Here is a 20,764-nt window from a genome sequence, read left to right as displayed (position 1 = left end):
CTCATTCTTAATGTAACATTCCTGAATTAACTAAACAAAGAAGCACATGAATCAGGAATGAACGGAGGGGTCTAACATAAAGCCGTGAGTGACAGGACACATCAGACAGCTGCTGGATTATTTCCATGGCAATATCTCATCCTGGGAAGGCGTGTCACACTCCCAATCCCAATTACTGAGCTATCCTTTGTCCTCGGTTCGCTTAGCCAGCCAGCGAGACTCATGGCGGCTGCACCCGTCAAGCAGCGCTCAGGGCCGGGGGGACCACGGGCGCAGCTCCCGCCCTGCTACTACGAAGGATACCTGGAGAAACGAGGACCAAAAGAAAAGGTATGTGACACCATTCTAGAACAACTGGCATGTTCCGTTCTAGTGAGGTTCACTGTGTTTGACTGTAGCATTTATCTAAGTAAAACGCGCACACCGGCTGATTCCAACCATTCCATAGGTCTGTCAACTTCCTTTCTATGCGTTTATGGGCGCGGCAAGAAAACTGGGGGAAACAGTGCCTTTCACGTTGCCTCTCGTCTCTTCTTATCGTTAAATAAAGCAGCGAGCACACTGCCTCTGCCTTATAGCACATGTAGACATTTTGTAATGAAATGAGGAACGTTTAATTCTGCAAGTGGCAAGGCAGATATAAACTATGCTCGCTTACATTTACAGGTTGATGTTTTCATGGTCATCTTCCTAAATTATTATTTTGGCGGACGTGAATTTTTCGTTGTCAGTGTTGTCACAGAAGTGAATGTCACATTCCTCATCTCTTCTGTCATCTCAATAATTGAACCAATCTCGCAGAATAAAACCTGTCAAATCAATTCTATGCCTCAACAGAAGTGTGCCTTAAGTATGGTTAATTCTGGCCTTTTAGAAGCCCACAGACAATTTTCAATGCCAGTTGGTTTAAAGATTGACACAATCTTTTGTGACTTGCATTTAATACACTCTTAGCTTCGTGGGTGTGATGTCTTTGTGGCACAGTGTGTTTGACAGATGAGCTGGCATGGATAGACCAGCCATACAGAATATGGTGATGCATGTTAATGACCCTCCATGGGCACAGCTGGGGAGGAGGTGATGGGGACACAGAGAAACATAATAATGGACATGCTCATACTCACTTCACTAACACATAACTACAGTGTCATTACACAAGCACACACACACAAACGCTCACAATGGAGGTTTGTGAGGGCTCCAGGTGTAGGTTATGGCAGGCGTGCTCCTCCGCCCATATTGACACCAGCTGTGATCCAGAGATGCCCCGAGGGGGTAATTTATTCTAGTAGGATGTAAGCCTGGGAGAAACTAAAGTATGTGCTTGTGTGTAATTAACAGATTGGCTGTGACAGTCTGCCTCCCCTCAGAGGTGGGCAGTGGGCTGAAAGTGGTCCATGTGATGATGTATGAAAGGTCTCTTTTGATTTTCCTCTGTGTGTTTCTCTCTCGGTGTTTCCTGCAGGTGTCTCGGAGGCTGTGGACATGTCTGTGTGGAAACACTCTGTTTTTCTTCAATAATGCCAAGGACACCCACGTGAGTAGCTTTGTGTGTCCCAGAGATATTTCTTTTTTTTTTGTGTGTGGTTATCCAAACGTGTGTGTGTGTCTGTGTGTGGGCTTCAGTATGTGGAGAAGCTGGACCTCGGTGGGTTTGTCTCGCTGAAGGACGACTGTAGCCGAGATAGAAACCTGGAGGCGGCACGACTCATTCTACGCATGAGAGATGGAGAAACTAAGCTCACAGTAAATACCAAACACACACACACATGCACTGTCTCTCTCTTAAGAGCTGTCTCTCCCTATATGTTCTGGAACGTTCCCTCCTTGATCTCCAGGCTCCCAACCTGGAGTCTCGGGAGCTGTGGAAGGGCTTCCTCTACTCAGTAGTAGATGTGAGTGACACACACACCTGCATCACATGTTCCAAGCCCCGGTTCCATCTCAAATCCGATGACGTGAATGCAGTGCACCCAAGTCTCCCCATCTTCGAACCAGCTCGGATTGGCTGCAGCTTTCTGACCTCTTAAGTAACAGCCTGTCTGGTTGCAGCTGAATGTTCCGGGTTGTCTGACGTTGCTGCCGGGTCAGGTGCAGATGCTGAGAGAGGTGGTGGACAAAGAGAGGAGCAGACGGAGAGCAACCCGCACCCCCACCCGCGCCCCACCTTCACCCCTCTCCCTGCCCCTGCTAGGGGAGATACCTCCGTGAGTGTGTGTGTGTGTGTGTCATGGACGTGATGTGTGACTTGACAAGAGTGTGATAATAATATGTGTGTGTGTGTGGGTAATGCAGGTGCTTCAGACCTGTGTCTCGTACAGAAGCTGAGGTCATGTTAGAGAGACATCCAGACTGTGGAAACATGTTGCTCCGGCCTGGAAGAGACGGATCCTCATTGGCTGTCACAACCCGCCAGGATCTCAACGGGTAACTTCCTTTTTACTTTGACATGCAGATGCGTCCGATATAGACAGATTGGTGTTCTGTGGGGCAAATCAATGTTTTTACTAGAAGTGTTCAGTTTTTCTTCTTTTTCTCTATCTCTCTGTCTCCCTTTCTCTTTCTCTCTCTAGGTCAGTATTCAGACACTATCGTGTAACTCAGAGGGAACAAGGAGGATATGTAATAGACGTGGAGAACCCAGTAAGTATCATATATATAATATATTTATTTATTTATTGATACATATTTATTCATTTATTTTTCATGTTGTTTGATGTAGAATTGAATATGTATTTCTGGAATTCAGGCTAACTCTCACGGTGTCTCCCACCCACACCGTCACCCTTTCTCCCTAGATCCCTTGTGCAACCCTTCATGATGTCATAGATGCTCTAGTGGAGAAGACTGCGGGGACACTTCAGCCTTTTCTACTGGAGGAACCCTATGAGGAGAATATCAGTAAGACACACAGTCCCATGCACACAGACATATAGCCCTGTAATGCAGTGATGGACCTCTTTAAGGTCCATCTCGGCATCTTATTTCGGCATTTGTCATCATCAGCGTACGTTTCCGCCAACGATGAGAATGGAGAGAGGATTCTCCACTGTGCCCCATCCAGCCCCTTGCCTAAAGCCCCTGCCCTGCCTCCTAAACAAGGTACCCCAAACCCTGCGCTTCACTCACATACACACATACACGCACACACACACCCTAACTGCTCCCTTTCTCCAGGCGTTCCAGAGCGGTGGCCCAGCAAACCTCTGCCCAGATCACCAGCTCCTGACCGCCGTATCCTGTCCGTGACGTCACCAGTGCCATCCTCGCCCACGAACCCCATGAGACGCCTCATCCTCTCCCCCTCTCCCCTCGCGCACAGTGAGTGAAGCCTGTTCTTTTGTCGACCGCATCCTCCTCGTAGCCCACGGCCACCGCGCTCACAGTGTCTGTCCTCTATCTGCAGCGCTCAACGAGGAGCTCAAACTGAAGCTGGAGAAGAGACGGACCAGTCAGGAGTGACCTCCTCAGGTGTGAATGACGATTCAACGAGAAAAACCCCCACCCACAAAACACCTAACCCCTCAGTGCCAAACCACCAGTGACAGCAGCTAGCTCTCTTGTGCCTTCTGATAGGTGGACTACAAAACCTGGTTCTAAAGACCTGCAGGAAGTTCAAGGCAGTGATTGGCGGAATGTTGTGTGTGTGTCAATGGTTGCAAGTCTGCACAACCTGTAGTCTTCTAGGACCTGGTTTGGTTGGTTAACACTGGACTACTGTCAACTTTAGAAGTGCCGCACACATTACTAGGGGAAATGAACCCCTGCCATCTGGGATGTGTTCATAAATGAACTGTCCTCCAAAAGGAATGCACAGTTAGGAAATGTATTTAAAGGAGACCCTTTTCAATTGTGTTTGCCTAATGTGGTGATGGATATTGACACCTGAAAGTACACTGGAATCACACAAAACATAGAGGACCAATTAATGAGCCTGTTGTTACTCTTGTTCTGATTCAGCCAATGTCTGTTTGCCTGCTGTTGATGTCAATGTATCATTACCACCTTGCAAAATGCATCAGTATTTTAGGTCCAGTCCAGAACTGATAGCATTGTTTCAGCTAAGTCTACATGACCCTCCTTAAATAAGAATGAGTGATAATGCCAAAATTGAAAAAAAGTCTGTTAACACTGTGGTGTGTGGACATTGTCAGTTTGTGTGCAGTTTCGAAGGAAAACAATATCCCTGTATCTTTTGATCTCTGAATCCAGAATGTATCATTTGTGTTGCGTTGGTTCTATGATGGTACGGTGCTATGACTCTGTCCTTGACTTGTTTCTGATGTTTGTATTGTTGGTGCTAAAATTCAAGTGATTCCTTATTCTCTACCTATCTATGTGCTACTACTGTGTGGTGCTCAACTGTCCCAGTGCTAGAATAACCTTGTTGTCTTAGGAGGGAGCTGTCAAATGGGCCCTGAAAGGTGACGTGTTGTTGTTACTGTTAGCGACAAAACAAATCTGGAAAATTGTGACAGATTTTACTAGTTGTCTCTGTGACATTCATACCCAGATGGAGTTTTGTATGAGGGTGCCCTCTTGTGGAAATGTTTTAATTAGACTGACTGACCACTAAAGCCTGGGCATAAAGTTATTTAGTCCCATTCAAGGTTGGCCTGTGGTCTACTACAGCTCATCGCTATTAATCCCTGGAGGCCTTTTATATTGATATGACATCAAAATGTGGTCAAATGTGAGGCCTATGATACAGACCTCAGTTTGTTAAATGTACACTGAGCGTGGGTGCAATGGAGTGATAACACTTGGGTTCTGACTGGGATTGAGCATGCAAGGGTTAATCTCACATTTAGTTATTTTAGCAGACGCTCTTATCCAGAGTGATAATCTCTATACATTATGTTCCTGTGCATTTCTATACCCAAGTCCAAGGTTACAATTATTGATAATCTCAGTGTTATTGACGTTTACCTTAGTGAATTAAACGGATTTTGCATGAATGATGCTCAAAACATGTGTAGCATATTCATTTCCTGACGTTTTACTTTAGAACTGCAATACGTTTGTCCCGCCATCTAAAACTCAAAAACTCGCAACCCCATAATAAAACCCCTTTATGTGTACAGCTCATACCAGTCCTGTAGTGACTCGAATGTATTGACTCGATGCAAAGCACCTGTTGGAACAAACCATTATTTCCTACTTCCTTGTAGGCACAGATCTAAATCCATAAATCCTTTTTTAAACACTAACCAAAACTGAAGGTAAAAGAAACTTAACTGACCTTTGATCATTTTCAGAACTTATACCGTCCTTTCGTTATTTCTTCGGTGTTCAAATGGAAGAATATTTTGCGCCAACAACAGGAGTCTCCAAAAGCAGCAGCGGTAGCCATTCAGATCTTTTTCACCGCGGGACGTGAGCGCTTAAACTCTCCTCAACAATACTGCCGACAACAGTTCCTTTCAGCGGGCCCGACAGAGACAGAGGGGGAGCGGGGACGGCAGTTTAGCCACTGACTCTTTCTGGGAAGCACTTGGCTGGGTTTTGTGCTTTTTCTACTGAAAGCGACATAGGACGTTTTCTCATGCAATCTAAAAATCTAAACTAACGTTGCACTTTCAAGGTAAGTTACGTCTTTTACTTTTCCCGTGCACAAATGCATGTGTAGCCTATGTAACGTTTGCTTTCGATACGTAGTTTTCCCAATACATTCGAGAAAATGTCAATTATGGACTGCAGGTGAAGCGCTTCAACTTTCCATATAAATCCTTGTCTACTGTAACTGCTGGTTTATGGGTGTGCCTTCACGGGTAAATGTCAGGCTGAGATTCCTTCTTGCTTCTTCCGTGTATGTGTAGCATAATGTTTTATTATCATTATCAATGACTAGTAGTAGGTAATGTACACAATAGCATTGCTAGGGGAACTATTAATGACATGCGTAATTTAAAATCAGTCCAACCCAACAGAATAAGAAAGGCACTTTGGGTAGTGGTGTATACTCCGTAGGTGGGTTGGAGGAATACCTGTCTCAGCCGGGGGGTGTTTTGCAGATGTATTGGCTGATTGAAGCTCTGGTCCCAGAGTATGTTGCCTAATCTGCATTCTCTGGCATGCTTCAGCACATCGCAACAGTAGGACCCCTGCCTGTAACAGCAAGTGACTCGCACTCAGTGTGTCATAAAAACTGTCTTCAGACCAGGGTTATTATATGTACTTGAGGGTGTCTGTTCTCTATTGTAAAACATAGACTTGAGGAAGCATGATCAATAATGATCGAGAAATTAAGTGGTGGATTGAATGATCAAAAACATGTGCTTTTCTGATTCAACTTTGTGTCTGACTATTAGTCCACACATATAGCTCCTTTGGTATTCTGTTTGGAACTCTGTGAGTGTGCTACTGTTTAAGGGTGCAGCAGAGCTGAAGTTGACATCCCTACACCCCGCTGAAGGGCTTTCATGCCCCACCATTACCATCACTATGGCAGTGACAGAATTACTGCTGCACACACTATAGCTCACACCACGCTCTTTATCCATCTCTCAGCACCCCCTCTCACTTACTTTTTAGCTTTCTCTTCTTTCTCTCGTCTTCTCTCTACACCCCCTCCCTCTTACCTCTTTTTCTTTCTCTATCACTTGGCTAACCCCACACAGTTCATACCTCTATCTCTGCTTCTCAGATATTTCTGTGTTTATGAGATGATCTGCTAATAAAACCCCTCTTTCTTTCTTTCTTTCTCTCACTATCTTTCAGATAGGCCTGTGCCATCCATCTAACCATGGACTTCCTTCTGAGAGAGGCCAGTGAAAGGAAAAGCAGCAGCCTTTATTGGAGATTGGCTGCATCATCCTGACATCAAAACCCTGTGAAGTTCTTTCTGTTGGGGTCAATGAGAGGTTCATTTAGCTGTAGCCCACTCTGTAACCTCCAGTGTACCATACACACAACCAAGACAACAAGTTGCCATATAGGAACACCATGAAAACAAAATCCACAGGCTTCTTTGTACTGACTCTTAGGGTTTCCCTGTAGCTACCTTCTTGTAGTGTTTGCCCCTGTTAGCTAACGTATTACTGTGTGAAGCTAGCTACCACAGGACTACACCGTTTTCAGTTTCAACACAGCAGCCATGCATCTTCAAAACTTCCTGGCATTTGTCTGGCTCCTCTCCCGGGTCCTGGCCTTGGACACTACACTGCCGGACTGCATTCCCAGGAAAACGGTACCTTATCACAGTGAGTGTGCTGCAATGGAATCAAATATTGTTTATTTGGTTGTTCCTTTAATTTCATTTATTTAACCTTGTCGGTAAAGTAGAACTGCATTGTCGTATGTTTTTCATTATGTCTAAAATAGTACTTTACTCATTGAAAAGGTTTTAAAGAAAAGTGACACTTCAAATGTGTGGTTGAACTTGACTGCGTAGGAGACCATTTCCGTGAGTTTCGGGAGGAGAAAGTGTTGAACTACTCCACCATGCTGCTGAGGGAGGACCTGGGGCTTCTGATGCTGGGAGCCCGAGACAACGTCTACGCACTGGACATCCATGACATCTCCAGGAAGATGGCCTCTGTAAGAACGCTCCTGTGTGCTCCTCTCTCCATGGCTCCTGGCTCTCCCATGGTTCCAAGGACATGCTATAAAGGAGAGATGAGTTTTTGGAAACTATTCTATAATCTGTGATCCTCTCTCCCAGGTGAGCTGGAATGTAACAGCAAGTCAACAGCAAGAATGCAGTAACAAAGGAAAGGACTCTGAGGTCTGTAAACTCCTCAACTTTCATATCCACATTCTGGGCTAGTTGACTCTCCACATTCAACTTTCATATCCACATTCTGAGCTTTTGTCTGGATACAGATTAAACCCGCTTCAGAGGCTATGGAACTGGTTCAGTTTGTATTTGTGTATGGTCTTTCCAGGACTAGACTCAATATCCTTCAAAACCACATCCCAGCACATCAATAACAATATTAGTCTATTAACAGATCCATTAACCGACCAGTGTATTGTTACAGATAGAGTGTCAGAACTTCATCAGGATACTACACACCATGGAGGATGGGAGGATGTATGTGTGTGGAACCAACGCCTTCAACCCAGAATGTGACTTCATGGTGAGCCCACAGAAAGTGCCTTTTTAATACAGTACAGACAGTATCCTAGTCAATCCCTCTGCACAAACAGAAGAGTAAAAGGACTGTGTGTTTGTGCAGTCGTATGTAGATGGAAAACTGATTCTCGAGAACAAAAAGGAAGACGGCAAAGGAAAGTGCCCTTTCGATCCCTTCCAGAGATTCTCCTCCATCATGGTTGGTGAGTATGGATTTCCAGGAAAAAAAAGATATGGGATGTATGTGGTCATGTGACCCTTTCTGCCTCCTGTCTTGCCAGGTAAGGACCTATACTCTGCCACCTCCATGAACTTTTTGGGCTCTGAGCCCATCGTCATGCGTAGCTCCCCTGTCTCCATACGCACTGAGTTTAAGAGCTCCTGGTTACACGGTACGAGCCTTCGTTTATCTGTGTGGCTATATGTCTGTGTGTATACATGTATGTCAATTTGTATATATGTTTTTTTTGTATGTCTGTGTTTTTGTTTGTGTCTCTTTATGTGTGCCTCTGCTATTTGTACATTAGTTTGTGCTTAGTTTTGAATACACAGTGAGCTTTTACAACTATGTTTGGTGTGTGGATTTTCTAATATGGATTTTCTGTCCTAGAGCCTAATTTCATCTCCATGGCCCAGATGCCAGATAGTGAAAGCGGTGTTGCCGGGGGTGACGATAAGGTGTACCTGTTCTTTAGTGAGACTGCAGTGGAGTATGACTTCTACAGCAAACTGGTGGTATCCCGTGTAGCCCACGTATGCAAGGTGCGGATGTGCGTGAGTGTGTGTCGTGTCAAAGCATTAGTGTCTCACTCGACCTCACACATGGATCCTTTCCTCTGTCAGGGGGACCTAGGGGGCCAGAGAACCCTGCAGAAGAAGTGGACGTCCTTCCTGAAGGCCAGGGTGGACTGTCCAGTCCTAGGGTCCCGGCTGCCCTACATCATCCAAGACACCTTCCTCTGGTGTGACCCAGAGCAGGGCCAGGAGAGCTGTCTCTTCTACGCAGTCTTCACACCACAGTCGTGAGTTTTACCGGGCTGCCCATGGCATCTGTGTGTGCAATGTTGTTTGCCTTCTCATCTCCTGTGTGCGATGTTTGTCTGGCTATCTATTTGAATTCCGCTTGATTCTGTGCGTGTGCCGGTTCCAGCGACACGACAGACCTGTCAGCTGTGTGTGCCTACCGTGTTGCGGACATTAGCAGGGTGTTCTCAGAAGGGAAGTACAAGACCCCGGTCACCGTGGAAACCTCCTTTGTGAAGTGGGTGATGTACAGCGGAGACGTCCCCTCCCCCCGCCCTGGAGCTGTGAGTCATCCTGCCTCTCCAGCCTTGAAGCTGTGTGTGTATGTGTGTGTTTGTATGTCTGTCTGTGTGTGAAATATTTTACAGAAGCATATACTTCAAGTGAACTGTTGCCCTGTTCATCTTCTCTCACTCCTTCTTCCTGGTTCTCTTCCCTCCACCAGTGTATAGATGATAAGGCTCGTAGTCAGGGCATCAATAGTTCTCTGGACCTGCCAGACCGGACCCTCCAGTTCATCAGGGACAGACCCCTCATGGACCAGGCTGTCCTGCCGCTGGGAGAGGAACCCCTGCTGGTCAGGAGGGGACCTGCCTTCACACGCATCATAGTCCACACAACACAGGCCTTGGACGGAGAGAAATACCATGTCATGTTCATAGGCACAGGTGTGTGTGTTTGTGTGTGTGTGTGTGTCTGTGTGTAACAAACGGATTGGCTGTGACTGTCTGCCTCCCCTCAGTGGCGGGCAGTGTGCTGAAAGCGATCAGCTTCAGTGGAGAGATGTTCATCATAGAGGACGTGCAGCTCTTCCAACCCCCAGAGCCAATCAAAGTCCTCAAATTCTCCAGCGCCATGGTAACACGTAGCTCTTCTTCTGATCTATAGAGAGTTGTACACCATTGTTTTTGCCTATTCTAGTGTGTGTGATTCAGAAAAAGACAGAAGGGGGAGAAATTCATTAAATGAATGATTTATTTCATATATATATGTATGTCCGTGTGTAGGGTCAGCTGTATGCAGGCTCTGAGCATGGAGCAGTGCAGATGCAGCTGGCCAGCTGTGGAAGATCTCTGTCCTGTGTGGACTGTGTGTTGTCCAGAGACCCGTACTGTGGCTGGGACAGAACCACGGCTCAGTGCACCGCCCTGTCTCCCACACACAGGTAGCATGCCCAGCTCCTTCCACATACGCTATACTCTCTCCATGCCTACACATCGGTGAGAAGTCCTCATCAGGCTGCTGCTTCCTATATGGAAGCTCAATTCGACGCTTGAATTAACGCTCTCCCTCAAACTATGTTTAATGTGTCCTCCAACCCGGTTCTTCAGTGACCTGATCCAGAGTGTGAAGAAGGGAGATGCCTCTCTCTGCCCAGATACCGGTGAGGTTGTGTGTGTGTGTCTGTGTATGTACATTCACACCTAGTGAAGGTATTATTTATACCTAGTCTGTCTTTTTTGTGTTATCTTATTCTGACTTATGTCCTGCTATAGACCCTGTGAAGCCAGTTAATATGAGTGTGTGGCTGGGGGGAAACCGGGAGCTCCAGTGCCCCCCCTCCTCCAACCTGGCGAATACCAGCTGGCTGCGAGACGGCCTCCCCCTGCCTTCGTCGCCCCGCCACAAGCTCCTCCCCAACAGCCTTCTCATCTTCAACGCCACGGCCTCCGACGCAGCCCGCTACCACTGCGTGTCCCGGGAGCAGTCCCACACAGGGGATTACAACACCACTGTGGCTGACTACCTGCTGAGGATAGCTGCAGGCTCTGGGAGAAGCCCCTGGGACCCGACCTCACCCCAGGCCCAGACAGAGGCTGCTAACCTGGCTGCTCTGCAGGCCTCTGTAGGCCTCCTGGCGATTCTCCTGGCCGCCTTGCTGGGCTGGAACTTCTACAAGGGGCATCTGCGCCTGCCCTGTATGGTCGTAAGAGGAGCGAGAAAAGGGCAGAGGCCGAGTGAACCAGAACAGGACACTAACGTGTCCAAGAGAGAGGAACCACTGCCTGGGGAGGCAGAGGTCAAGTCCCTAGTCTCTCATGTGAACTGTAGCGGGAACAACAACCATGCTGGTCTGGGAGGGGAGTCTCCAGAGGGGGGGGCATCCAGAGTCAGCCTCAACTCACTGCAGTACATTGATGAATCAGAGATGTGATCCTCCCCGATTTAGAGCTGGAAACTGGGTTATGACTGTACATGGTTGGGGTAAAAACACTGCTGAAAGACCCAGAACCCTAGCAAGACAACTGAAAGAAATGTAAAAAGTTACTGTGAAATACTCCAAACTTTGAAACATGATTTCACTGGCACAAGAGAACCTCTTAGCATTATTTTTTACTTCCAGCTGAGAAAAACTCATGCCATGTCCATACTGAAATTACATTGTTTTTCAACTGTTTATATCTGAATCTCTTTTCAAGGTCATAACAACAAATAGTGTAAATTCACATTACAAATTACATATCTATGTTTTTTTAAGGATAAGAAATTCTGTAATGATCAAATTTCCTCATTTCTAACTTGTGTAAACAAATGTTCTCAGGATAACTGTTAGCCATTGAATTTAAGTTGACTTCATTAAATATTTTGATCTGTGTTAGGATTTCAATGTTCTTGAATGTAGAATCAGCCAACAGCTGTAACTAGGGCAAGAATGAACTTGCTAAGAATGTTTGTACATCAAGGATAAGCCTAGACAGGAGCTGTTTCTGAAAGAAAGGGCTACAATTATTTTGACAAAAAAAACTTTAGTCCTTTTGTATGAAGGGCCCACTAGATCTGTAATCAATTCTAGCTTCTCACCTTTAAAGAAATAATTAACAACTGATTAGAAGAAGAAAAAAAATACATCTTTAATGTGTAATTTAAGAGACAGTACATTTAAGAGAAACTGCATTTACTAAACTAACATACCAACTAACTGTGACAACTCCATCGGTAGGATTAGAAGCCATAAACATCACGTCTAGTAAAAGCTCATTTTATACACTGAATGATTATGGATGGATCAGAAACCCAGAGGTTGGGTAGTAGGTCTGTCAGGGTCCCATCATGGCTGGTTCTGTGGGGTTCTATCTCCTGTAGCGGTACCTCTTGAAGTGGAACCATAGCTGAAAGATCCCATTAGCAAACTGACATCGGAACCCGTGACGGTGCGAGTATTCCCACTCGCGGTTTACAATCTTAAATGCAATATCCTCGTAAGGAGGACCTGCATGGAACCTTAGAACCCCAAAGTCCTTGTTGTCTGGACTAGGTTCCAGGAAGTACTGTGGGGTGGATCGCTTGTTGATCAGGTCTGGGTAGAAAATGTTGAACTTGTAGCCCTGGACAATCTTGGGTGGAGGGTTATCAAAGTCGTAATGGGTCTGGTTATATTTATTCCACTCAAAGCCAGTGTGGACCCTGTTGAAGAAGCGGGGTTTCCGGGGACGATATTTGTCGGCCCACAGGTACATCTTCCCCGTGAGGGGGAGCTCCACGCTGAACTGAGCCTCGTCACCGCCCATACCCTCTTTGGCTCGACGCACGAAAGCATCTTCTGGGCTCTCGCTTGCCTCCCCTGAGTGGACAGACAGAGAATGGGTCAGAGAAGAAGACAGAAACCACTGTGAATGTCCAGAACAACGTTTGTGCGCAATACAGTCAGAGAAGGAGAGAAGCAAACAAGGCTAGAAGTGGCTAGTTACGTCACCTATGTGAGGGTGTGTTCTGTGAGTGTGTAGCTCCCTACCTGTGATCCGTAGCTGTCTGCGTGCCTGCTCCAGGCTGTGCTCGTCCTCGTCAGGAGAGATGGTGTGCGTGTCCAGGGGAAGCTCGGACGGCTGGAGCAGGGTGGGGCTGTAGCGGCCCGAGTCGTACTCTGCCTGGCTCTGCTGAATCAGGTCCTCTTCTGTCAACACCGACTCCTCGCCCTTCTCCTCCCCATCCTTCTCTTCTTTGTCCTCCTCGTCATCCTTCTCGCCGTCTTTCTCTTTTCCCTCCCTCTCTCCCTCCGTGGTGGCCGATGGGCCTGCCTCTTCTTCCTGCTCGTCGTTCTTGTCTTTGCTCTGACTGGTGGAGGGGCCGGAGGAGGAGGGGCCAGGTTCTTCTGCGGTTGTGTCTTCCTTCTCTCTTCTGTGGAAGATTACAGATTGGACCAATGAGACATCCGTTGTGGATGTGGTTGTCAGTGCGTGTACACGTTTGGTAGAGGTGTGTGTGCCTGTGTGTGTGTGTGGCTGTCCCAACTCACTCAGACTGCTCTTCTTCTGGTTCTTCTTTAATGATGGGGAACAGAGGTTCACTCTCTACACCTTGTTCCTGCTTCAGCCTGAACAGCTTCTGGCGCAACACGTCCTGGTGTCTCTCTCTCAACCTGCCAAACACACACTGTTAACCCACCATTTTGATGCTTTGGTGGGTCATGGTTGATGTTTTGGTGTCAAACACACACACACACACACACACATAACTCCTCACTTTGCCCTGGACATGTAAACACGGACTTGCTGCATCAGGCTTTCCCAGTAACCTATGTCAAGATTGGATCCTCCAGCTCGAATCTTGGTCTCAATGTTCAGGTGTAATGCTTGCAGCTGACTGTAGGTCTTTCCCTTGAACACCGTCTGAACATCGATGGTCACTGACGTGTTAATGCCTTCACGACGGTCGCCTGGAGACGGACAGAGAGTAATGGAGCCGAGAACACACAGGAAATGAGAGGTCAGCGATGAACGACTAGGAGGACTTATTCTGTGCATTGTGCAAGCACGGGGTGAATCCCAGTCAGTGAGAGAGCCGTGCTTCCGTACCTGGCCCTTTCCCAGAAGCTTCTAGTTTCCTGAGCTTGCTTATTTCATCCTCTGTGATGGTGGTCATGTCCCTCCAAAAGTCTACGTTCTTCCCCTGCTCCAACTCCATGTACACCTACACACAGCACAGCTTCTTAGACACATGCAGACATACACACAGAGATGGATAGACACTGGAATACCTCCACACACACACACACACACAACACAAACACACCTTGATGTCTTCAAGCAGATCATCCATGTCCGTGACTGTGAGTCCGTTGAGGAAGGTGTACGGTTCATGCATCTCTACAGCCAGGTCATCATCCTCTGCACTGATGTACTTGGCCAACAGGTCTATAGGTTTGGCTCGGCCGTCACGAATACGGATCTTAGATCTACAAAGAAGGAGGGTGGGAATTAGGGAAGAGGGGGTGTAACAAAAAATGTGGAACTATGCGGGCAGGCAGGAGGGTGGGCTATGGCAACCAGGGGGACAGAATTGGAGGGTGCGCACTCACCGTAGTTTAGCCTGGTGCAGATGGAAATTGTCCTCTTGCTCAGCCCAAGTTTTGAAATGCTCTGCCTCCTTCTCTCTCTGCAGCATCTCCAGCTCGGTCTCTCTCATCGCCTTCTCTCTCTCCCGCTCCAGACGCAGCTGTTTGACCTGGAGCACACCGACATGGTCACACAGACTTCTTACCACGTCTCCTTTCAGGCCAAATTAGGCACATCCACACATGTCCACAAAACACTCACCTTCTGAAGCTCTCTGCGGTTGTCCTCCTGAATGCGCTTGTTTCTGTCTTTCAGTTCCTTTTCTCCCAAGTGGCCGATACCTTTTCTATCCAGAGCCTAACCACAAGAACAAGGACACACACAGATGTTTCACATCCTGACTACAACAGCAACAATGAACATCCAACTTACAGATCTCCAGATACCAGGTTTAGTACCTACTGGTTTACCAAGACGCTCTGCAGTTTTATTAACTAATAACATCTAACAAATTATCTATAAACTAAAGAGAAACCAGTTGTTTCCAAATGCCCACTTTTAAGGGGGGTCACTCACCTTCTGCCATTTAAATGTGCCAAGCAGGTTGTTGTCACCAAAGGGGTTGTCTGCATTTGTGTAGCCCATGTACTCCTCGCTCCAGCCCATCTTCTCCCTCTTCTTTCTCTCCTTGGCCTCTTTCTTGGCCAATCTTCTGGCTCTCTTTTCTTCTGGGGTCTCGAGAGCTTTAAGCATCTCTTTCTGCTTTCTTTTCTCCTCCTTGACAGATGTGCCTGCACCTCCAGGCCCTGGGGAGACCCCTCGGCCTCCACCGTCTGACCCAGAGCTCTCAGAGGAATTTGATGAGCCAGAGGGATGTCTCCTTCTCGCTCCGATATCCCTCCCTCCGCTCCTCTCTGGCACTCTGTCTTCACTTCTCCGTCCTTGCTCTCTATCTTGGCTTCTGTCTTTATCGTGACTCCTCACACTCTCCCTGCCCCTCTCCCTGTCTCTGACGGGGCTTCTGTTGCCTCTGTCAGCACTCCTCCTTCTCCTCCACTCTCTGTCACTGCTGCCTCCATCCCTCACTCTCCCCCTTTCGACGCTGGAACCTGAGTCTGAGTGGGACTGACCCCTGCCCTTTCTCTTCCCTCCTTTGTCCTCTCTGTGGCTGGCTTTTTGGGGTTTCATTGTCCTTCGTCTTGAATCATCAGATTCAGAACTGTGGAATAGAAAACAACGTTTCAGTAAGTTGCACATAAGACGTATTTATTGTGAATGAACAATAACATAGCACCTATAGCTAAGGATGATTACATTGCTTTGGGTATATTTATTATTTTGTTACTACGAAGCAGAGTAAAATGTTCACCTAACTGACTGTACCTGGATCGGTCTTTTGATTTGTTTTTAATACGTCCTTCTCGCCTCTTTTCACCATCCGTATCACTTCTGGAGCCAGATTGGTGCCGATGTCGGCCTACTGAACCACCACTGCTGACGGAATCTCCACTCCTAGATCGCCTACGCCTCCGGATAGTTTTGTTAATCTCCACGGACCTGCTTCGACCTCTCCTATCTTCGGGAGTCCGCGATCGACTTATTCTTGACTTTTTTGTCCCCCGATCCCGATTACGAGAACCAGAACGGGACCGACGATACCTTTTCGAATCCATGCCACACTTCCTTGATTGGGTCCGTTTTCAACTATGTCGCGTAAATAGGGGTTTGCAAATCAGATTACACGAACAAAACTATAAGACATAAAAAGTCGTTTGGCTGAAATATACCAAATCATACACCGATCCCTTCTAGCTTAAGAACACGAAAACCCGTGTTTTACTATTTATGGCATTTATATTTATCATGTTGTGATGTATTTCTTTATTACTCCGGCAGAGAGATTGTATGAGCTGTGGGGACTTTACTCTTCATCGACGCATGCTGTAAACGTCACACTACATAGTAGTTTATGGACAATGGGGGTATCATAGGGGGGATGGGTACAGAGTGTATCTTTTCACAGATACTGTGGATAAAGGATCAAGCGAGTTTGCTATATTAATTACTACCCAATGTTTATATGTTGTCATTTTCACATAATCTGCTACAAATAGAGCGATCTATGTTCGTGTTGTTGTGACGACATACAGGTGGCTCCTTTCCAAAATGTCGTGGATGTAGTTCCAGAAAAGAAATCACAAAATATTATTATGTAGAGTATTAACAGTAACACCGTAGTACATTTTATTATTTTTCATCGCCAGGGGTATGTTTAAAAGTAATATGGAAGGCCCCATTCAGTGATTGGATTTCTGACGCAAACAATAGAAGATTCCTATGCTTGCTAACAGAACATCAGTTCCCAGAAAGCCTTGCGACCTTATTGACTGTTTTGAGAAAGGGGGGGACTGATTTTCAACTCTTATCTTGTTCCTAGCTGGTTTACTGGGAGATTGAGGAAAATAACACTGACAACCTTAGCTGATTATGTCTTCTTCGCTGAACATCTGAATCAACGCTCTTTGCATGTCAAGTGGCAGGCCAAAAGAAATAATTTTGGATTTAAATAGCAACAGAAAGCAGATATCGTTTTCATTTGAGTGAATTCCCTTGTTAGCTTGCTAGCTAGCTGCTCAAAGATTATTCTGCTGTTAGCATTAGATTTGCGGCTTAACCAGTCTGCCAGGTCGGAGATCTTTATTGAGACCACATTTTTTTTTAATTGTTTAATCAATATACCAAGAATTGTAATTTATGTTGGCTACCTGAAGTAGATACTAAATAAGCCTTTGTTTAACTTGCGCATTAGAAGGGCTGGCTAGTCATTGTACTCATCGAGAACAAACAAAGAACCTTTTTTTGTTTTGCCATATCAGCTGGCTAGTAGTGATCAAGTAAACAACGTTTTTGGTTGAAAACCCTTGCCCATAACTATGGCGCAACACGGCCCAACTCACGTTGCCAGCTCACAAAAGGCACTTATGCTGGAGATGAAGAGCCTCCAAGAAGAACCAGTTGAGGGATTCAAAATAACATTGGTGGACGAAGCAGATCTCTACAACTGGGAAGTTGCCATTTTCGGACCCCCTAACACGCACTACGAAGGAGGATATTTTAAGGTAAGGAGAGGATTGACCCAGCAAAGTGATATTATTGAGATATGTGCGTACTTAGTTGCAGAAAAACGTAATAAGCGTCAAGAGCCGTGCCTGTCTTCAGCATCAACAACCTAAAGCAAGCAGCCAACACACGCACGCGTTTTGCCTGTATTTTCTTTGCTGCTCTGAATAGCGAGCTATATCGGTCGGTATGTCGCTTAGTTGTTGTGAAATAGTTTCATCACATCTCAGACACCATGGCATAATGCCAAACAAACAAACATGAAGCCAGGCACTGATCTTATTAACATGCACATATCTTTTATCTAGGCTCGGATCAAGTTCCCAATAGACTACCCTTATTCACCCCCTGCCTTCCGGTTCCTCACTAAGATGTGGCACCCTAATATATATGAGGTAAGTGCTACAAAACCAAAGTGATGGGTTGTTAAGTCTGACCAAACTACAGTGTCATGCTTAACGTATGGTGTGGTGCACATTGTGTTTGATGATGGTATGGTTTATCTGTTGTGTGTTAGAATGGGGACGTGTGTATATCCATCCTCCACCCTCCTGTGGATGACCCACAGAGTGGGGAGCTTCCATCAGAGAGATGGAACCCTACCCAGAACGTCAGGTACACATCTTGCTTCTGTCCCTCACAGCGTTTCTCTGTATCCACCTTTTACGTCATTTCCGAATGTTAAACTCAAAACGAGTTTACGTCAACACATTTGTCTCCGTGCCTCTGTTTTTCCTCCCGGGCCTTCCATCCTCCAGTGCTCAGATCACATGACACATGCCTGGATTCAGTGGAACCTCATCGGCGTTTCCTGGAAATTAATATGGGGTCCACTTGGCTTAACGGAAACACATGTACACCTGTCTCTGCTGAATTTAGCTTGTTTATCTGTTACTCTGCCACCATATTAGACCCTACCTACCTATATCTTTTTCTTTTGTACAATCCTTTTCTGTCTTTGCCAGTTTTGCTTTTGGACACATTGATTATCTAGTGTCATGGTTTTTATGGATTCATCCTGGTGTGTGTGTGTGTGTGTGTGTGGTCAGCTGATCTGATGTACGTGTGCATGTGGGTTTCTCTTAGGACCATCCTGCTGAGTGTAATCTCTCTGCTGAATGAACCCAACACCTTCTCTCCTGCCAACGTGGACGCCTCTGTCATGTACCGCAAGTGGAGGGACAGCAAGGGCAAGGACCGAGAATATGCCGAAATAATCAGGTACACACACTTAAAACACACACAATTGATCACTATAACATTTGAATTCTGCTAGACTGACTACTAATTGATCTCCTCTTACAGGAAGCAGGTGTTGGCCACCAAAGCGGAGGCGGAGCGCGATGGGGTAAAGGTCCCGACCACACTGGCCGAATACTGCGTCCGTACTCGTGCCCCGCCCCCCGACGAGGGCTCTGACCTTTTCTATGACGATTACTATGACGATGAAGAGTTGGAGGATGAGGATGCAGACGACTGCTGCTATGACGAGGACGACTCTGGGAACGAGGAGTCGTGACGTGTCAGAACTTTGCACACCGACCCTGCTGAAGCATGTGACTGACCCTCTCCCTATGAGAGCCTCGTCTGACTGGACTACAAAAAAAGTTTTTAAACCACTCACTTTTTTATCCACAGAAGGATCATGTGTGTGTTTTTCATCAGCCCACGGGTTCTTGTCAGAATCCAAGCACACTTTAGGTAGGGTATAATATGATAGACTTGCACCAGCATACAGTTGGCACCTGTTCCTTTTCCCCTTTCAGTAGTGGTAGCCCTGCTCTTTTTATCATTTGTTTTACCTTCTGTGTTCAACATTGTAGGTTTTAATCCCTAGTAAATAATGGTGCAACTTGCACTGGTGCACAGGCTTGGCAAATAAGCTCTTTTTAATTTCCTTCTTTCCTTCAAATGTGCTTGTTAACCGGGTTTTATTCACCCGGAGTAGGCACCAATGACTGAGGACTTTACTGGTTGTTGTGTGAGCTTCAAGCTATGCTTGCATTTCCCAGAAGGAGGTTCTCTCATGTCTTTCTGTTCTGACATTTTGGGCAAATGAGTAGACGCATGACAAGACGAAACATCTGTGCATGTCAGACTTCTTTTAAAGATCTTCCTTGTACAGACAGCGTCTTTCTCATGCTCATCCTGGCTCAAGTGAATGAAATGTGATTGTGATCATGGCAATACCAGTGACATGTGAGTCTGGAGGACACTTGGTTGAATTTGAACAGTGGGTCATGTCCTAGGCAACTGCAACATGTTGACAACTGTTTGTTGGGCTGCTCTGGCCATTACTGTTTGATGTGTTTGATTTCTGTCACTTAAGGAGAGAGCAGGTGTGTGTGCGTGATTCCAGAACATTCAACATAAGGTTACCCAAGACAGACGCTCATCAGAGATTGCTCTACAACATGATGGAAACCAAGATCTGAATCAGTCTTAATGGCATAGTTCATCCTATTTTTATAATTTGTTATAATGCCTCCTACCATTGAAGTATATATACACAGTAGACTACTTCCAACATGAGGAATTATCAAATGAAGTATAAATAGGATAAACTACACAACGGAAACAAGTCCACAACAATATCCAACAATGGTGAAACTGTTTGCTGTATTAGTTGTCTTCACACTTAGCTATCTTGCAAGCTTTGCTGTTTCGCTATCTTACTTTTTATTTCAAGCTTTGCCTGTAATCTTTGTTGGAGAATGATATCAATCTTCTCTGTGACGGGGTCGGTGGGTTTGGATTAGGTAGTGGGGTTTTGTAGTAAGCTTGTGTATCTGTGTTGTACCATGTTGTGGCAGTGTCACTCAGAAAGCCCCTGGATGCTAAAAAGAAAAATGCCACTTATTTTCATTGATTGTATTTATTTTTGTGTGTTGGTGGAGGGTGGTATCACCTATCTCCAGGTAGGCGGGCATCAATGTGTGTGAGTGTATGTGTGCGCGCATGTGTGTATTTTGTATCAGCAATATTGGATGTTTCATTTATTACGATTTGACTTAATATAACTGTAATTCTCAGGATACTTAAGCATAACAAATCATAGATAATTAAGCAAGTAACTACGTTTCTTTCCAGGTTGTATAGTAAGTTGTCAACTGTTTTAACATGCACCTTCACTGATATGCACATGTGGCCGGATGGACGATCACTGTATTCAATAATTTAGCTGTATGCATTTTATGTTGTTTTTTTGCCTATATACATTTTAAAATAAAGAACAGTATAGGACATTTTATCGAGCCTCTTCTATCTATGT

The 20,764-nt window shown here is 45.9% G+C and overlaps 5 protein-coding genes across 7 annotated transcripts in view; 3 read left to right on the top strand and 2 right to left on the bottom strand.

Moving 5' to 3' along the window:
• LOC136959289 (methyl-CpG-binding domain protein 3-like) overlaps positions 1-20,764 on the bottom strand; it is a 165,623-nt gene that overhangs the window by 68,140 nt on the left and 76,719 nt on the right. The window lies entirely within an intron of this gene.
• stap2a (signal transducing adaptor family member 2a) lies at positions 223-3,477 on the top strand. The gene is made up of 11 exons (XM_067253792.1): positions 223-330; positions 1,466-1,537; positions 1,627-1,746; positions 1,839-1,895; positions 2,053-2,207; positions 2,296-2,427; positions 2,574-2,643; positions 2,799-2,901; positions 3,007-3,102; positions 3,178-3,321; positions 3,407-3,477. Exons 1-11 carry the CDS (start codon positions 223-225, stop codon positions 3,460-3,462), a joined length of 1,113 nt encoding a protein of 370 aa, XP_067109893.1. The 3' UTR covers positions 3,463-3,477.
• Positions 5,131-11,691, top strand: sema4e (semaphorin 4e). 3 transcript variants are annotated; one of them, XM_067252968.1, is made up of 16 exons: positions 5,131-5,222; positions 5,325-5,584; positions 6,721-7,202; positions 7,394-7,539; positions 7,664-7,726; positions 7,983-8,081; positions 8,181-8,280; positions 8,359-8,469; positions 8,688-8,839; positions 8,921-9,099; positions 9,228-9,384; positions 9,546-9,768; positions 9,843-9,958; positions 10,108-10,265; positions 10,432-10,484; positions 10,597-11,691. In XM_067252968.1, exons 3-16 carry the CDS (start codon positions 7,097-7,099, stop codon positions 11,253-11,255), a joined length of 2,322 nt encoding a protein of 773 aa, XP_067109069.1. In that variant the 5' UTR covers positions 5,131-5,222; positions 5,325-5,584; positions 6,721-7,096; the 3' UTR covers positions 11,256-11,691. The 3 variants fall into 3 exon arrangements, with proteins under 3 accessions (XP_067109069.1, XP_067109070.1, XP_067109068.1); XM_067252969.1 differs by having other exon boundaries at positions 5,147-5,584; positions 6,725-7,202; XM_067252967.1 differs by having other exon boundaries at positions 5,147-5,584.
• Positions 11,928-16,061, bottom strand: cactin. The gene is made up of 10 exons (XM_067253246.1): positions 15,757-16,061; positions 14,950-15,592; positions 14,635-14,730; positions 14,397-14,542; positions 14,111-14,273; positions 13,894-14,008; positions 13,562-13,754; positions 13,335-13,457; positions 12,834-13,216; positions 11,928-12,662 (listed from the first exon to the last, which is right to left on the bottom strand). Exons 1-10 carry the CDS (start codon positions 16,044-16,046, stop codon positions 12,172-12,174), a joined length of 2,643 nt encoding a protein of 880 aa, XP_067109347.1. The 5' UTR covers positions 16,047-16,061; the 3' UTR covers positions 11,928-12,171.
• Positions 16,803-20,741, top strand: cdc34b (cell division cycle 34 homolog (S. cerevisiae) b). Its single transcript, XM_067253525.1, has 5 exons — positions 16,803-17,492; positions 17,802-17,888; positions 18,011-18,108; positions 18,580-18,714; positions 18,799-20,741. Exons 1-5 carry the CDS (start codon positions 17,307-17,309, stop codon positions 19,010-19,012), a joined length of 720 nt encoding a protein of 239 aa, XP_067109626.1. The 5' UTR covers positions 16,803-17,306; the 3' UTR covers positions 19,013-20,741.

Source organism: Osmerus mordax, chromosome 16 (assembly GCF_038355195.1).
Source record: "Osmerus mordax isolate fOsmMor3 chromosome 16, fOsmMor3.pri, whole genome shotgun sequence".
Lineage (NCBI taxonomy): Eukaryota > Metazoa > Chordata > Actinopteri > Osmeriformes > Osmeridae > Osmerus > Osmerus mordax.
The sequence above is the reverse complement of the archived record's forward strand: the minus strand, read 5'-3'. Positions and strand labels throughout refer to the sequence as shown.

Coding starts and splice junctions, on each gene's coding strand:
- stap2a (XM_067253792.1), top strand. CDS start 223: ATGGCGGCTGCACCCGTCAAGCAGCGCTCAGGGCCGGGGGGACCACGG. Junction 1,747..1,838: donor ATGGAGAAACTAAGCTCACA/GTAAATACCAAA, acceptor CTTGATCTCCAG/GCTCCCAACCTGGAGTCTCG. Junction 1,896..2,052: donor TCCTCTACTCAGTAGTAGAT/GTGAGTGACACA, acceptor GTCTGGTTGCAG/CTGAATGTTCCGGGTTGTCT.
- sema4e (XM_067252968.1), top strand. CDS start 7,097: ATGCATCTTCAAAACTTCCTGGCATTTGTCTGGCTCCTCTCCCGGGTC. Junction 7,203..7,393: donor GAAAACGGTACCTTATCACA/GTGAGTGTGCTG, acceptor TTGACTGCGTAG/GAGACCATTTCCGTGAGTTT. Junction 8,281..8,358: donor ATTCTCCTCCATCATGGTTG/GTGAGTATGGAT, acceptor CTGTCTTGCCAG/GTAAGGACCTATACTCTGCC.
- cdc34b (XM_067253525.1), top strand. CDS start 17,307: ATGGCGCAACACGGCCCAACTCACGTTGCCAGCTCACAAAAGGCACTT. Junction 17,889..18,010: donor GGCACCCTAATATATATGAG/GTAAGTGCTACA, acceptor GTTGTGTGTTAG/AATGGGGACGTGTGTATATC. Junction 18,109..18,579: donor AACCCTACCCAGAACGTCAG/GTACACATCTTG, acceptor GGTTTCTCTTAG/GACCATCCTGCTGAGTGTAA.
- cactin (XM_067253246.1), bottom strand. CDS start 16,046: ATGGATTCGAAAAGGTATCGTCGGTCCCGTTCTGGTTCTCGTAATCGG. Junction 13,755..13,893: donor AGCTTCTGGGAAAGGGCCAG/GTACGGAAGCAC, acceptor GTCCGTCTCCAG/GCGACCGTCGTGAAGGCATT. Junction 13,458..13,561: donor GTTTACATGTCCAGGGCAAA/GTGAGGAGTTAT, acceptor TGTGTTTGGCAG/GTTGAGAGAGAGACACCAGG.